The sequence below is a fragment of the Chelonia mydas genome, chromosome 14, assembly GCF_015237465.2.
Source record: "Chelonia mydas isolate rCheMyd1 chromosome 14, rCheMyd1.pri.v2, whole genome shotgun sequence".
Classification (NCBI taxonomy): Eukaryota; Metazoa; Chordata; order Testudines; family Cheloniidae; genus Chelonia; species Chelonia mydas.
This window is the reverse complement of record NC_051254.2, coordinates 25,447,440-25,463,763: the sequence shown is the minus strand read 5'-3', so window position 1 is coordinate 25,463,763 and position 16,324 is coordinate 25,447,440. Positions and strand designations below refer to the sequence as shown.

Sequence of the window (16,324 nt, the reverse complement as noted above, 5' to 3'; positions counted from 1 at the left end):
TCAATAAACAGTCTGCACTGAAACTTAGTTAAAAATTGTGTGGGTGATGTAGGAGCAGAATAGTCTCCAGCTCCTCTCCCCGAGCTGGACTGGCTCTGCCTGCTAATGGGAGCAGACTCCAGCTCCTTGGATGCTGAAATATTAGAGCGTGTGTAGAAAGAACCATAAAAATGATTCAAAGGCTGGAGAGAATCATGCTGTAGAGGAAGAGATGTACAGAGCTCAGTCTGTTCAGTTTATAAGAAAGAAGATTGAAAGTAACTTGATTACAGTGGAGAAGTACCTTCATGGGTACTACGAAAACGCTGGATACTAAAGGGCTCTTATTCTAGGAGAGAAAAGTGAAACAGCCACAAACGGCTGAAGCTTTAGCCAGACAAATTTAAACCGGAAATAAGGCACAAATTGTTAACAGGGAGGGTGATTAATCATAGGAACAAAATCCCAAGGGAAGTGGTGGATTCTCCATCTCTTGCTGTCTTCAAATCCAGACTGGATGCCTTTCTGGAAGGCACAAATTATGCTTTAGTCAAACACAAATTGTTGGCTTAACACAGGGGTAACAAGGTAAAATGTAATGGCCTGTGTTATGCAGGAGGTCAGAGTAGATGATATAATGGTCCCTTCTGGCCTTAAACTCTATGAAACAATAACTCTCTGAGTCCTCTCCCAGAGCTACATGGGCTCTGGAATGTTAACAGGAAAAAACGACAGAATTTACTGGTTTATCCTAAGGCTCCATTGATAAATGGTTTATAAAGAGTTGGTAAATGATTACTAGAGGTTTTAATAAGTCGTTAAGCAATTGTTATTCTAGATTGTCACCAAGTCCAACATGTCAATAGATTGCTTATCACCATGATGCTAACACCTTCTATGAATGTGTTTAGAACCAGCCCTAAACACATATTACTAATGTCTGCAACATGCTTATATCTATTGAACACTTACTAAGCCTTTACAAACCATTTATAAATGGACCCTTAATATAAAGTGTGACCAACCTGCAGTAGCCAGTAAAGTCAGGGGACATCTCTGGACCTGAAGGTACCACCGCACACCCTTATGGTTCCAAATACAACTACTCTTTGAAGAAATTCAGGCTATGGAAAACACAAGCCTCAGAGTCTCAGCAGCATGCTGTATAGCCAGTTACAGATCTGATGGGACATATGAATTCATGCTACCCTGTGAGTGGCCATTCACCCCAGTCATCCCCATTTGTCCTTATGAAAGTCTCTGGCAGCTGTTCTACTCTACAAAGCTTCTACTCTCCCAGATTAATTCAGATTAAGGTAGATTGTGAACTGACTTCCAGGAGCTGTTCCAGAATAACTCGATGTGTAGCCAAGCCCTTTGTTTCCCCATTTGAAAAATGGGCATAACGTGAGCCATCTTGGAGGTATATGGCTGGACAGCTGTGGCAGAGGGAGGCCAGTGTTATACAATAGCTCTGTGACAGAGCCAGAACTAGAACCCAGGTGTTCTGGTCCCCCATGCAGGCGGTATCCCTCGCACCATCCTGCCTCCCTCACAGAACGGCAGCTGCCTAGTCAGGAGAGCACATGGAACTTCCTGTTGCTGTTTGTCCTCACTTTATAATCCCAGCTGACAGGAAGAGCAGATGGTGCCTCCTGCATACCAGTCACTGGTTAACTGAAGCTTGCACCGTTTTCAGGTGACTGCACTAATTAACCAGCCAGCATCTACCTCCTACTCAACAGCTGCCCCAAACCAGAGTGCCAGAATTATGGGATGTGACTCACGCTCCTGGCAAACTCAGGCTAACACCCCAGATAGGAGGCTGCAATGGAACGTGAGGGCCATTCACTAAAGCCTGGCACCTGTGACTGGGAACTGGGGGCCTCCATTACTCTAGCACATGGGGAAGGGATTAGCCTCCTCTTCTTCCCATGCAGGGAGCAAGGGCCTAACAATTCTGGCCATAACAAACGCCTCTTCACTCTCAGGGTTGAGGGGAGCCTAGGAGAACGCCTGCTCCCTCCTTCCTCCTGGCCCCATGGGAGCCCTTCTGTGAGGGCTCCATAGGGCCTGGTCTCTGTGGGAGGACAGGGGGCAGGGTTGGAGTGTCTCTGGAGTGAGACTAGTTTCCTGGTGCTTCAGGAACAGCGCCTTGGGCTCCCGCAAGATCCTTGCTGGCATGGAGGCTGTTGTGAAAGGTGAGGAGGAGGTGGCACAATGCCTCTCTGTGGATGGCTGTGGGCTCCAGCACAGCTCCAGAGAGCCGTGGCCTTTCTTCAGGGATGAGGAGGGCAAAGCCCAACCACAGGAGTGAACAGCTGGAGACTCAGAGAGTTCAAACACACGAGGTGTCCTGCACCCAACTAGGACAAAAGCCCCATGGGGAGAACACGGCTGGCTTGTGCCAACCTTGACCCCTGGTGGAGCTGTTTAATCTGTCCCCTTGGCTGCCGGGGCAACAGTTCAGCATTCACCCTTCTCTCTCCGAGCCCTGTGCTATGGGGCAGATAGGGAACAGATGTGTCCAGAATGGGACAGTATTTGGGAGGCTGTAGGAGGCTGTGAAAAGAGGCTTCCTGATAATTAGGAGGCACCTGTGAAGTACTCAAGAAGGGCCATGAAAGAAGGGAGAGATGAGCTCGCTGTCAGCACAAAGTGTGTACTCGCTGCCCAGTCACAGAACACTCCAGCATTTCAACCTGTCATGCAGCTGATGCTTTGGCAGCATTGGCTGAACTGGCCCAGCGTTGACCCGAGAGCCTAGCTGCCCTGACTGCTCTGTGTGTTTGCGACATGTTGTTCCTGTGTGTTATGGCTCTGTGTGAGATTTCCAGCACTCCCTGCTCTGCCAAGAAAGTCAGGAGTTCTGTTTCCAGCCAGAGCAGTGAGTGCTCCCCTCCAACCTTTCAGGGCTCACTTGGAGTCTGACTGAAGGCTTGAGTCAGGATTTATTGTCTGCAGAGCAGTCTGCCTGCCCTATTGGGACACTAGCTGTGGTGAAAGAGGAAGCAGTGTCAGAAATCGGCCCGAGCCCAAGACTTGGGGAATGTGCTTGGAGGACACCACAGACCGATTGCAAAAGTGATCAAAGGAAATACTTTTTCCATACAAAATACAATTAGACTGTGGAACTCGCTGCCACAGGATATCATCAAGGCCAATAAATTAGGAAATTGGACATTTACATGGATAACTGGACTATCCAGAATTACCGGAGTTAAAGCTAAAACATTTAGGTAGGAATATTACATGTCCTTTGTCACAGTTTAAGTCAATCTCTGACTATTGGGGGTTAGGATTTGAACTTCATGGGAAGCAGATTATTCCACATCAACTTCTGGGTTCTTACACTTTAAGAGCATAAGAACAGCCATACTGGGTCAGACCAAAGGTCCATCTATTCCAGTATCCTGTCTTCTGAGAGTGGCCAATGCCAGGTGCTTCAGAGGGAATGAACAGAACAGGTAATCATCAAGTGATCCATCCCCTGTCGTCCATTCCCAGCTTCTGGCAAACAGAGGCTAGGGACACCATCCCTGCCCATCCTGGCTAATAGCCACTGATGGACCTAACCATGAATTTATCTAGTTCTTTTTTTAACCCTGTTATAATCTTGGCCTTCGCAACATCCTCTGGCAAAGAGTTCCACAGACTGACTGTGCGTTGTTTGAAAAAATACTTCCTTTTCTTTGTTTTAAACCCTCTGCCTATTAATTTCAATTGGTGACTCCTAGTTCTTGTGTTATGAGAAGGAGTTAATAACACTTCCTTATTTACTTTCTCCACACATCATGATTTTATAGATCTCTATCATATCCCCCCTTAGTCATCTCTTTTCCAAGCTGAAAAGTCCCAGTCTTATTAATCTCTCCTCATACGAAAGCTGTTTTATAGCCCCAATAATTTTTTTGCCCTTTTCTGAACCTTTTCCAATTCCAGTGTATCTTTTTTGAGATGGGGCGATTTGCATGCAGTATTCAAGATGTGGGCGTACCATGGATTTATACAGAGGCAATATGATATTTTCTGTCTTATTATCTATCCCTTTCTTAATGATTCCCAGCATTCTGTTCGTTTTTTTGACCGCCGCTGCACATGGAGTGGATGTTTTCAGAGAACTATCCACAGTGACTCCAAGATCTTTTTGTTGATTGGCAACAGCTAATTTAGACCCCTTCCTTTTGTATGTATAGTTAGGATTATGTTTTCCAATGTGCATTATTTTGCATTTATCAATATTGAATTTCATCTGCCTTTTTGTTGCCCAGCCACCCAGTTCTGTGAGATTCCTTTGTAACTCGTCGCAGTCTGCTTTGGACTTAACTATCTTGAGTACTTTTATATCATCTGCAAATTTTGCCAGCTCACTGTTTACCTCTTTTTCCAGATCATTTATGAATAAAGCTACGTTTTAGTCATGGGTATTTTTAGTGAAAGTCACGGATAGGTCCCGGGCAGTAAATAAAAATTCATGGCACATGACCTGTCCATGACTTTCATTAAAAATACCAGTGAACAAAACTTGAGGGAGGGGCTGCTTGGGGGCCCTGTGGGTGCTGGGGGAGGACAGCCCAGCTACTTTGGCGGGGGGCTGGGGTGGCGTGCAGCCCAGGACCCCTGCTGGTGCTGGCGGAAGGGGGGGGGGGAAGGTGTCAAAAAATGTTATCTCTGCATCCTGTCCAGAGGTGACATGTACCCAGTCAATATGGGAATAGCTGAAATCCGCCATTATTATTGAGTTTTTAATTTTTATAGCCTCTCTAATCTCTCTGAGCATTTTACAGTCACTACCACCATCCTATTCAGGTGGTCAAAAGTATATCCCTACTGCTATATTCTTATTATTCCAGCATGGAATTACTATCCATAGAGATTCTGTGGTACAGTTTGGTTCATTTAAGATTTTTACTTCATTTGACTCTACGCTTTCTTTCACATATAGGCCACTCCCCCACCAGCACGACCTATTCCGATATATTTCGTACTCTGGTATTACTGTGTCCCATTGATTATCCCCATTCCACCAAGTTTCTGTGATGCCTATTACATCAATATCCTCATTTAATATGAGGCACTTTAATTCACCCATCTTATTATTTAGGCTTCTAACATTTGTATATAAGCACTTAAAAATTGTCACTTTTTAACTGGTTTCAGAGTAGCAGCCGTGTTAGTCTGTAGCCGCAAAAAGAAAAGGAGTACTTGTGGCACCTTAGAGACTAACAAATTTATTTGAGCATAAGTTTTTGTGAGCTACAGCTCACTTCAACTCACGAAAGCTTATGCTCAAATAAATTTGTTGGTCTCTAAGATGCCACAAGTACTCCTGTTCTTTTAACTTTTTAACGTCTGCCATCACGTGATCTAATTGAATGGGACTCTTTTTCATTTGACTGTATCTCATCAGATCCTCTCATCAGATCATTTGACTGTTTCTCATCAGATCAGTATTTCCATTAGTAGATCCTCCGCTAAGGGATGTCTCTGTCTGAACGATGTGCTCCTCTGCACCTGTCGGCTTCCCCCAGCCCTTAGTTTAAAAACTGCTCTATGACCTTTTTAATGTTAAGTGCCAGCAATCTGGTTCCATTTTGGTTTAGGTGGAGCCCATCCTTCCTGTATAGGTTCCCCCTTTCCCAAAAGTTTCCCCAGTTCCTAATAAATCTAAATCTTTCCTCCCTACACCATCGTTTCTCATCCACGCATTGAGACCCAGCAGTTCTGACTGTCTAACTGGTCCTGTGCGTGGAACTGGAAGCATTTCAGAGAATGCTACCATGGAGGCCCTGGATTTCAATCTCTTACCTCGCAGCCTAATTTGGCCTCCAGGACCTCTCTCCTATCCCTCCCTATGTCACTGGTGCCTACATGTACCATGACCACCGGCTCCTCCCCAGCACTATACATAAGTCTATCTGGATGTCTTGAGAGATCCGCAACCTTCACACCCGGTAGGCAAGTCACCGTGCGGTTCTCCCAGTTATCACAAAATGAGCTAACTTTGTTTCTAATGATTGAATCCTTCCAGTGGACCTGGTGCCAGCTACTGTCAAACACAGGATGCTGAGCTAGATGGACCTCAGGATTTGATCCAGTCTGTCAATGCCTATTTAAGGATGATGAGGGCTGCATTGGGCACAACATGAAATACCTTGTGCTACAAGCCCCTTACATACTCTGATTGCCATCAAGATCTGGGGCAAAGTAACCCTAAAAGTGCATCTTGCAGAGAAATAGGAAAGCAACAGAAGATTTGGGGCCACAAGAGAGATGAAGGTTTGGAGAAATCTAAAAATATGTGAGGAACAGCTCACCCAGCCTTACCTTGTAAAATGTGCATATTGACCAGGTCTGATTGCTCAGGCCTGCTTCTGATCTTGTGCTTTAGGTAATCCTCAGTCTGCAGGACAGAAATACAGAGAATGTTAGATCACCAGCTCCAGCTAGTAAATTACATAGTGCTGGCTCTTTCTGCTCAGCTATTGGAATTGTTCGTGTTTTCGTAGGAAGAGGGAATAACGGCTTTTCTCCACTGAGTGAGCTGTTAAGTGGTACCTTATTCACCCAAGTACTAGCCAACACTTGGACAGGAGATGCCCAATGAGACAAAGTGATGCTCTTGGAATCAATGTTGACAATTCAGCAGATGGCCCTTGTAAGGTCTGTCCTTTTAAGCCTCCAGAGAGCTGCACCTCAAGACCCCCAGCACTGCTGGTGCCCAGGCTGTTCTGACAGTATGTGAAGTCTGCTGGAGCCCTGTTCACCGCGTGTGACGACTATTCACCAGTGCGTGCCTGGATCTACCCCCACAAGACAGCACAGCATGTTTCATTTGGGGTTGGTGCTGAATCAACACCCCAGCATGGTGCGAGAGGACGCTACGCTGCTGGAAATAGATTCATAGATTCATAGATACTAAAGTCAGAAGGGACCATTATGATCATCTAGTCTGACCTCCTGCACAACGCAGGCCACAGAATTTCACCCAGCCAGCTTTTGGATGAGATGTAAAACTAGGAGCCTGACCCTCTGTACCAATTCTCTGACACCGTTTGCAAGAGAGAGGTATATTGGCTATTCCAGTGCTGATAATGACACTCTGCCTTTCTAAGTCCCCCACAGTTTCCAGGGTACTCTGCACTTCCGGATGTAAGCTGCTAGGTCCTGTTGCTCTGCACTTAACTGCTGAATTCCACTTTGTGAAATGGCTGAGAAAGTCATGCCCTCATCTTAGATACAAGGGTGATAAATGCCTTAGAAATAGATAGACAAGGTAGGTGAGGCAACATCTGTTACTGGACCAAGTCCTGCTTCACCTGCCTTGTCTCTCTCTCATATCTTGGGACCAACATGGCTACAACAACACTTAGAAATAGACATGTAGATAGATACTGATATACAGTGAGACCTTCACTGAGGACAGCACTTAGTAAACAAACATCTTGTTTGCTCAAGTGACAAATTAGTATTATTATTGGAATGCCCAGAAAATGCCAGATCCTTTCTAAATAGAGAAGAAATGATGCCTGCCCAATGAGCTATCAATATAAAGGCAAATGAAAAGGGTACAGCAAACACACCGGTATATTAGCAAACACACATCTACTCACACACATGCTTAATTGTATTATTACAGTAGGAAATATAAATTATACTCAAGTTAGCTCTTCAGCTTGTCATTGTCATTCAATTGACTTTCAGATGTAGCCAATAGAGTTCTATCTGACAATTAGTTAAAGGCCATTGCACTACTCAACAGAGTTTGCCAACTACACATGTCTGGATATCAGTGAAAGAAACTTACAAGCAAAAGCAGGCGAGCTAAAAATGTCCAGCATTGCAAGAGGACTGTGATGTAAGTGGCAGTTTCTGTTTAACAGGGGGGAAAGACAATAATCAATGGGATACTATAATACCTGATTATAAACTATACAGGAAGGAATGATTAGGTCAGAGAGATGGGGGAATCCCACTATCTTAAAGATTCCATGGAACATAGTGAGATACCAGTTCTGAGTAGAGAGGACCACACAGTTGAATCGATAGAGATCCAAGTCCCAAATGATAGAATTACAAATATATGAGTGAAATGATACTCCCAGTCTCCAGTTAAAGAAAATGCTATCGAATGCACAGTGCTGAGGGTGACCAAAGTAAAATCTACATCTACAAAAGGAGTTATAATGGGTATCTCTTAGTACCTGCATAAAAACTGATCAAATGTCACTTCAGACCAGATTTTCAAAGGTATTTAGGTGCCTAAAGATGCAGATAGGTGCCAGGTGGGATTGTCAAAAGCAGCTAAGCAGGTTAGATGCCTAGCTCCCTTTAAAGTCAAGGACAGTTAGATACCTACTCTCTTTTGAAATTCCTACTAGGTGCTTATCGGCATCTTTGGACACCTAAATAACTTTGAAAATCTGGCCTTTCAGATCCACATGTAGAGAAGCAACTTCTTGTCACCCTACTGAGAGAACACAAGAGGAGGGACTATGCTAAATTGAGTCCTAAGTAACATAGAGGTAGGTTCCAGAAGCAGCTATAGTTGAGTTGCCAAGTGATAGTGACTATAATATAATTAAATTCAACGCCATTGAGGGAGGATTAGAAACAGTCTAAAAGGCAGAAATCAGTCCATAGGAAGAAAGAGTCAATTTGCAATATAGCAAAAGGTAAACAGTGAGATGCCACAAAGTTCTGTGCTAGGATGGTGTTATTTCAGGTACTTATTAGTACACTGAAAAAGCTGGGGAGCAGTGAGGTGGAAAAATCTTCAAATGGCACAGTGTTATTTAGGTCAGTTAAGATTAGAGCAGGCTGTGAGAAACTTCAGAGGGACTTAACCATGCTGGGTGACTGGGTAGCAAGAATGCAGATGAAATTCAGTGTTGACAAAGACAGCGTAATGCACATTGGAAAGAAGAATTTATGCGGATTCTACACCCTATTAAGTTCTAAATTAATTGTAACCACTCAGGGAAAACATCTTGGTGTCACTGTGGGCAGCTTAATGATATCTTCTCAGTGTGCAGAGATGGTCAAAAAATGCAATCATAACATTAAGAAGCATAAGAAATGGGATGGAGAAAACATTGAACAGAATTATGCAAATCTATAAATACATGATAGGTCCTCTCCTGTAATCATGTATTAAGTTCTGGTCACTCCATCTAAGAACATATCTAGCAAAAAGAGAGATGTTCAGAGACAGGCAATGAGAATGATGAGAGGTATGGAAAGACTTTCTTATCAGGTGAGAGTGAAAAGAACAGGACTGTTTAGTTTAGAGGGGAGATAAAAAGAGGTCATATGAGCTAGTGAGTGGTATAGAGAATGAATGGTGTCTCATAACACAAGAACAAGGGGAGGCCAGTAAATTCAAAACTAACAAAAGGAAATGTTTTTCTACATAATGCATCGTTAACCTGTGGAACTCCTTGAAACAAGATATTGTGACAGATATGGCAATTTCTTGCAATATCCTTGAAAAATCTTATTGAATTAAGTTTAAGTATCTTGGAGTCCATTGTATTAAAATTCCCAGTTTATGTATTATTGTGGAATTTTATGTAACGCCTTTAGAGGGGAGACATGGCCAATGTAAACCCTGGGAAGTGTTATAAGCTTCAAAGGACTATCTGAAACAATGTGCCAGACAAGAATGAACTTTCAGGACAAGTATAAATTAAGTGCATTTCCCAGGAAATCTCTTGGGGGAGATGAATGCAAATGTACCACACCCCAGTTATGCAAAAATCCAGCCTTTTGAAGCTATGCCCTGTGGAAAGAATCATTATCTGCTAATTACCTGTTCCTGGAATTTAAGGCTTAAAGGCCAAAACTGTGTAATGGAGAGATGCATAGGTGTGCTTGTTCTGGGCTAACAGCTGTTTTGAACTATTAACCACAGAAAACTCTTGTTGGTGTTTGAACTACTGACTCCTACCAGAGCCCTTGTTGGAGTGGGCGTGACCTCTGATAAACTTACCAGCATGTGTGTAGGGTTTTTTTTTGTTTTCTCTATAATGCTTTCATCTTAGGAAGAAATGTGCTTGCTTAGAAAGGGCTGTACAGTGACTTTTAACTGGGGCAATTATGCTGTTTATAGCCTCTGAGAAAGGAAAGCAAAGCTGGCCTGCCTAGGCCACCTGACTTGCTGGGGAACTCATGATGAAGGCAGGGAACTGTGCAGTTGGAAAACCCCCAGTTAGGAGGGAGAGAGATGTGGGTCTCTGCCCAGGAGAAGTAATGGCTGAGGAGCTGGGAGCCTAAAAGTGGGTGTCTGTGGTGGGCCAGAGAGGGGCAATACAGGTGCAGATATTGCTGACTGCAAAAGCTTCCAAAAGAGGACTCCAAAACGGACGAGGCATTATATGAGTAATGAGAACACCCAGTTACATTACATTGGAGAAATGTAACTGTGGTACCCACGTAATGACATAATACTTCAAAGATGTGACTAATCATATTACCTCCCCATGATTTCTCCCATGCTACCTGTGATGCATGGAGGAATCCCTTAGTCAAATTGTATAAATCCATCACCAAGTCCCTCCTCAAAACTTACCTCTTCCATAATGGATGCAGTAAACTGCAAGCTGATCACAGCTAGACAGGTGCCAATTTGAGTTTACTGCTCCTGACTGGCTAAGAATTTGGAAAATCCTATTAGTTTTGCCATTCTGTCTCCCCCATTCCCCACTCTGTGATTTGTGTTAACCTCCTGTTATGCCTTCATGCTTCAGAGCACAAACTGTCTGATGTTAGGAAGAAACTTCCCCTGTGTAATTTATTCCATAATTGTCCTTCCTCTGAAGCATCCAATACTGGCCACTGCGAGAGAAAACATATCAGACTAGATGGGTGGCAGATCCAATCCTGTATAGCATTCCTATGTGTCCATGTTTCCCTGGTGCCTTGATTTGTTTAAGTGGTGTCACTATACACACAGTGTGTAGTGACACAGTGACACCACTTAAACTGTGTGTATAGTTCTGTGAGATCCTGTGCTCTGAAAGACCTTTGGAATAACATATCTGGAGGTGCTGGATTAATTTAATTAAATTAATTTCACATTATAGGCTACCAAACAGCCATCAGATAGTTTCCTGACTCAAGCGAGACTCGAATCACTAACATAGAGGTCTGTCAACAACCCCTTGGACCATCTAGTCCACTGTGCATTAACTTTAACATTTATTGTAGTTCTGGCTCTTCTCAGCCCTTCCTGGTTCTAAGTAGGAGGAGAAGTGGCCCAGGGGCACAAAGGCAGGAGATGCTGTTATCATGATATGTTTAGCATCAGGGGAAGCTGAAAATATTGGGACACACAAAACAACCCGTTATTATCAGATTTCAGACCAAGTTTGTAGAGCATGGAATTTGGAGAAGATTCAGATAAGCAACCAAAATGTCATTGGCTGCTTATCTGAAAGGACCCAGCAATCCTTCTGAAATTCACTGGTTACTGCCCTAAACAAAGGGCACCCCTATAAACAGGAGTATATTTTTGTCATGCATTGTGCTCTTTAGCATGCTCTGAGAACAAAGACATTTTTGGGCATCTCACTCATAATCCTTTGCTCTTCCCCCAGGCAAGCAGCCAATGGAAGCCTTTGAACGGCGAGACAGAGAGACATTAATGTATACTTGAACAATAAAATATACGATACTTCAAGGATACTTTAAATTGCTTGAAATTTCCTAAACATACTAATTTTTCATAGGGGTGTTTTGTTTCTTACATTAGTCATTTATGATTGCAGGAGACAAAGGGCAAGTACCTAGAATATGTTAGTTCACAAGAATACTCCCAAATGTTTCAAGTTAACTTCTTCACATAAAGTGCCTGTACAACTAGCTGCAAACAAATCTCTCATAGAGTAACTGAATGAATTACTATATTCCATTAGAAATCACGGAGAGCCAATCATGTAAAACAAGGTATTTCCCTCTTAAGATAGCCATGCTACTATTATTGCTCTGTATGCATCATGAACCAACTATTAATAAATATGATATGGGGAAAGAAATGAGGATGAAGAAAAACATACTCAAAGACCAAATGAGAACATTGGGATAGTTTTGGATTAGCTAATCTTGGATTGATGCAATGGAATCAATGCAATGTGCTTGATATATCAGCAGATCAGAGGTTTGTTGTCTATTGTCAGCACTGAAGGGTATCTTATTCCTTGCTGCATGTATTTTTCTAACCTGTTGTCTTGGACTGTGTGCTTTCTGAACTGGCAAACAGGATAGCTATGTGAACCCTGGAGACCCTCCTAGGTATGTTTACACTTTGAGCTGTGGGTGTGATTGCCAGCTGGTGGAGACACTCACACTAGCTCTGACTGAGCTAGCATGCTAAAAATAGTGTAGTCATGGCAGCATCCATGGTGGGAGGGGCTACCCACCTGGAGTTCATGCCTATGGTCTCGGGTGGCATGACTAGCCCCTCCTGTGGCTCACGCCACCGCTGCTGCTCTCTATTTTTAGTACACTACCTTGTTCTGAGCTAGTGCAAGTATGTCTTCTTGAGCTGTGACTCACCCCCCTGCTCGAGATGTGGCCATACCCTAGGTTTAGCTGGGGCTGGCCAGTGTGTAATGTAGGGGGTTTGGAAAGCTGACATAGTTCCCCCAAAAGTGATCTAGCCACAGGCATTTTCAGACTTTTCTGGAAATGGCCACTTATCTTATCTCTGCCATAAGCAGTATTGAGAGGTGCCTGAGTTGGGCTAGATAGCTGGTGCCAGCGTGAGCAGAGCACATTCCCGGGAGGTACTTAACTGCCTGAGAGGCTTTGCAATATCCCAGCGGACCCTGGGGCATGCTGCAAAGCCAAAGGTCAGGCTTTTGCTATGTGATGACAAGTATGACTTGCTTGGGGACTACTCACTGCAGATGACAAAGGGCATTTCAATTCCGCCCTGGACACTTGTTTAGGGCTCCATTCTGCGAGTTCAGTGGCTGAATCAGAAGCCAGGAGGGCTGTTCATCTACTGGAAGGCATGAACCTGTCCCATAGATCACTGTCAGCCCTTGTACGAATGCAGGATTCTGATCCCCTTCCTCAGGTGTAAGAGTCTTCCTGATCTGGCCGATGCATCTTTCCTCTACCCCTCAGAGCTCTCTGAGTCACCCTGTGGACCTCTGTTCTTTACTCCACAGATCTCTGTGATCCACCCCACAGAACTCTCCTCCACCCCGAGGATCTCTGTGATCCACCCCACAGAACACTCCTCCACCCCGGGGATCTCTGTGATCCACCCCACAGAGCTCTCCTCCCCACTGGGGATCTCTGTGATCCACCCCACTGAGCTCTCCTGTGTCTTGGGGAGCTCTACGATTCACCCACTGAGCTCTCCTCCACCCTGGGATCTCTATGAGCCATCCCACAGAGCGCTCCTCCACCCTGGAATCTCTGTGATCCACCGCACTGAGCTCTTCTCCAACCTAGGGATCTCTGTGATTCACCCCAGAGAGCTCTTCTTCCCACTGGGATCTCTGTGATCTACCCCACTGAGCTCTCCTCTACCCTGGGGATCACTATGATTCAGGGCTGTCAACTCTTTGGGTTTACCCTGCAGGCGTTTTGGGGGGCTCCTGAGGTCCTTTCCTGTTGCCCCATTCCTGGGGTGAACTTCCCCATGGGAGGTGCTGCCGCTGCTGATGGGCATCTTCCTCCCACAGCTCATGGAGCAGACAGAGCTCTTTAGGATGGGGTGGGGATCCTCCCCAGCTGGCTCTGCAGGGCCTCTTCTACAGCTGCCAGCATTGCCTGCAAAGGGGGAGGGTCCTTGAGTAAAGAAACTCCCTCCTGGCCCCAGCACACCTGCGAGAAGGGACTCCTATCTGTCCCACTCTCCTCAATGCCCCTCCCCCTGTACAGGGTGACATGGAGCCCAGCACTAAGGAAGTGCAGAGCAGGGACAGCCTATTACTTTATTTATAGGGTGCTCTGTGTGTAGATTAATGCACTGGGGGTTTCCAATATAACTACCTGAGCATTCAAAAATCATGAGATTTAAATTCTGTCACCAAGAAATCACCTTTTTTTTTCACCATTGGGCGAAGTTGGCTGCTCCTAATTTGTGTGGGATCATTGCAAGGCCAAAATTCATGCTTCAACCAGCTATAAGGGGGGGTGGTCCACTACTAGGGCTACCAACTTTCTAATCGCAAAAACTGAACACCCTTGCCACGCCCCTTCCCCGAGGCCCTGCCCCCGTTCACTCCATCCCCCCTCACTCCCTTGCTCGCTCTCCCGCACCCTCACTCACTTTCACTGGGCTTGGGCAGGGGGATGGGGTGCAGGAGGGGGTAAGGGCTCTTGCTGGCGGTGTGGGCTCTGGGGTGGGGCTGGGCATAAGGTGTTTGGGGTGCAGGAGGGAGCTCCGGGCAGAGGACGAGCGGTTTGGAGTGCAGGAGTGGGTACGGGGTGAGGGCTCCGGGAGCGAGTTTGTGTGGGAGGGGGCTCAGAGCTGGGGCAGGAGGTTGGGGTGCGGGGTCTGGGTGGGAGTTAGGGTGCAGGAGGAGGTTCCGACCTGGGGCAGGGGGTTCGAGGTTCAGGGTGCAGGCTCCGGCCGGGTGGTGCTTATTTCAGGCGGTTCTCAGAAGTGGTCGGATTGTCTGGCTCCTAGACGAAGGGACCAGGGGGCTCTGTGCGCTGCCCATACCCACAGGCGACCCCCGCACCCTGCAACTCTCATTGACTGTGGTTGCTGGCTAATGGGAGCTGTGGAGCCGGCGCTCAGGGCAGGGCACTGGGGCCCTGGCCACCCGTGGAGATGCCCTGACCACCCGTGCGCCTAGGCGCTGAACATGCCGGCCACTGCCGGGAGCTGCGTGGAGCCAGGGAGCCCTCCTTAGCCCCGCTGCGCTGCCAACCGCACTTTTAGTGGCCAGGGTCCCTTTTCGACTGGGCTTTCTGGTAAAAAACCGGTTGCCTGACAACCCTATCCACTACCCCTTCCCAAGCTGCCACTCCATCCCCCTCTGTCCCCTCCCTAGCTGGACATGATAGCTGGCTGCCTCACTTGAATTCTCCCTCCATAGTTTCACCATAGTTTGCTGGCCCCCACATTTATTTGCCAGCCATATTTCCCTGCTTGTCTCCTAAATCTTCTACCCATCACATACTCTCTCTCTGCCCCCCACATCCCTTGCACCCCCCTGTCTGCCCCCCACTTTCCTCCCAACCCTATCAGTATGCCTCATGCCCCTCCTATCCCCCACAATCCCCTCATTCTCTTGTTTCCCACATTCCCCTCACACCCACTTGGTGTATCTTACGCTTTCCCCATTTCCCTACACAACCCTCAGCCTGCCTCCTGCCCCCCACATTCCCCTGCCCCCAATCATGCCCCCACAGCCTGCCTCCTGCCCCCCACATTCCCCTGCCCCCTTACCCTGCCCCACATCCCCCTGCCCCCTCAGCCTGCCTCCTGCCCCCACATTCCCCTGCCCCCTCAGCCTGCCTCCTGCCCCCACATTTACCTGCCCCCTCAGCCTGCCTCCTGCCCCCACATTCCGCTGCCCCCTCATCCTGCCTCCTGCCCCCACATTTACCTGCCCCCTCAGCCTGCCTCCTGCTCCCATATTCACCTGCCCTCTCAGCTGGCCTCCCACCCCACATTCCCCTGCCCCCTAATCCTGCCCCTACATTCCCCTGCCCCCTCAGTCTGCCTCCTGCCCCCACATTCCCCTGCCCCAATCATGCCCCCACATTCTCCTGCCCCCCTCAGCCTGCCTCCCGCCCCCACATTCCCCTGCTCCCTAATCCTGCCTCCACAGCCTGCCTCCTGCCCCCACATTCTCCTGCCCCCTAATCCTGCCCCCACATTCCCCTGCCCCCTCAGCCTGCCTCCTGCCCCCACATTGCCCTGCCCCCCACAGTCCCCTGCCTAACACTGCCCCCACATCCCCCTGCCCCCTCAGCCTGCCTCCTGCCCCCCACATTCCCCTGCCTCCTAAACCTGCCCCCACATTCCCCTGCCCCCTCAGCCTGCCTCCCGCCCCCACATTCCCCTGCTCATGCGAACCATGCTCTCAGCAGGCAACGTCACTGTTTGCACTGGTGGAGTTTGTTACAGGGTTTAAGCGAAGTAAATGCCAGAGGTGCAAATAGCAGTGTTGCCTGTCCACACTATTTGTTGCACTGGTGTAAGTACATTGATGGCAGTAGCGGTCCAGGCAAGGCCTGATTCAATTCATGCAAATGTCTGCAAATGAAAGGTAGACTGTTGGGAGTTTTGTCTGAAGTTCCACACTGGGGGTGCCTGTGATCTTCCTCAGGGATCTCTCTCTTCCACTCTGGAAGATCTCTACGATCCACATCT

The 16,324-nt window shown here is 46.9% G+C and overlaps 1 protein-coding gene across 13 annotated transcripts in view; it reads right to left on the bottom strand.

Moving 5' to 3' along the window:
• MYOCD (myocardin) overlaps positions 1–16,324 on the bottom strand; it is a 473,785-nt gene that overhangs the window by 39,661 nt on the left and 417,800 nt on the right. For all 13 annotated transcript variants that reach the window (XM_037914277.2, XM_043527936.1, XM_037914278.2 and 10 more), the window contains one exon: positions 6,307–6,382. In XM_037914277.2, the coding sequence (XP_037770205.1) occupies positions 6,307–6,382 (76 nt within the window). The remainder of the gene's footprint in view (positions 1–6,306; positions 6,383–16,324) is intronic.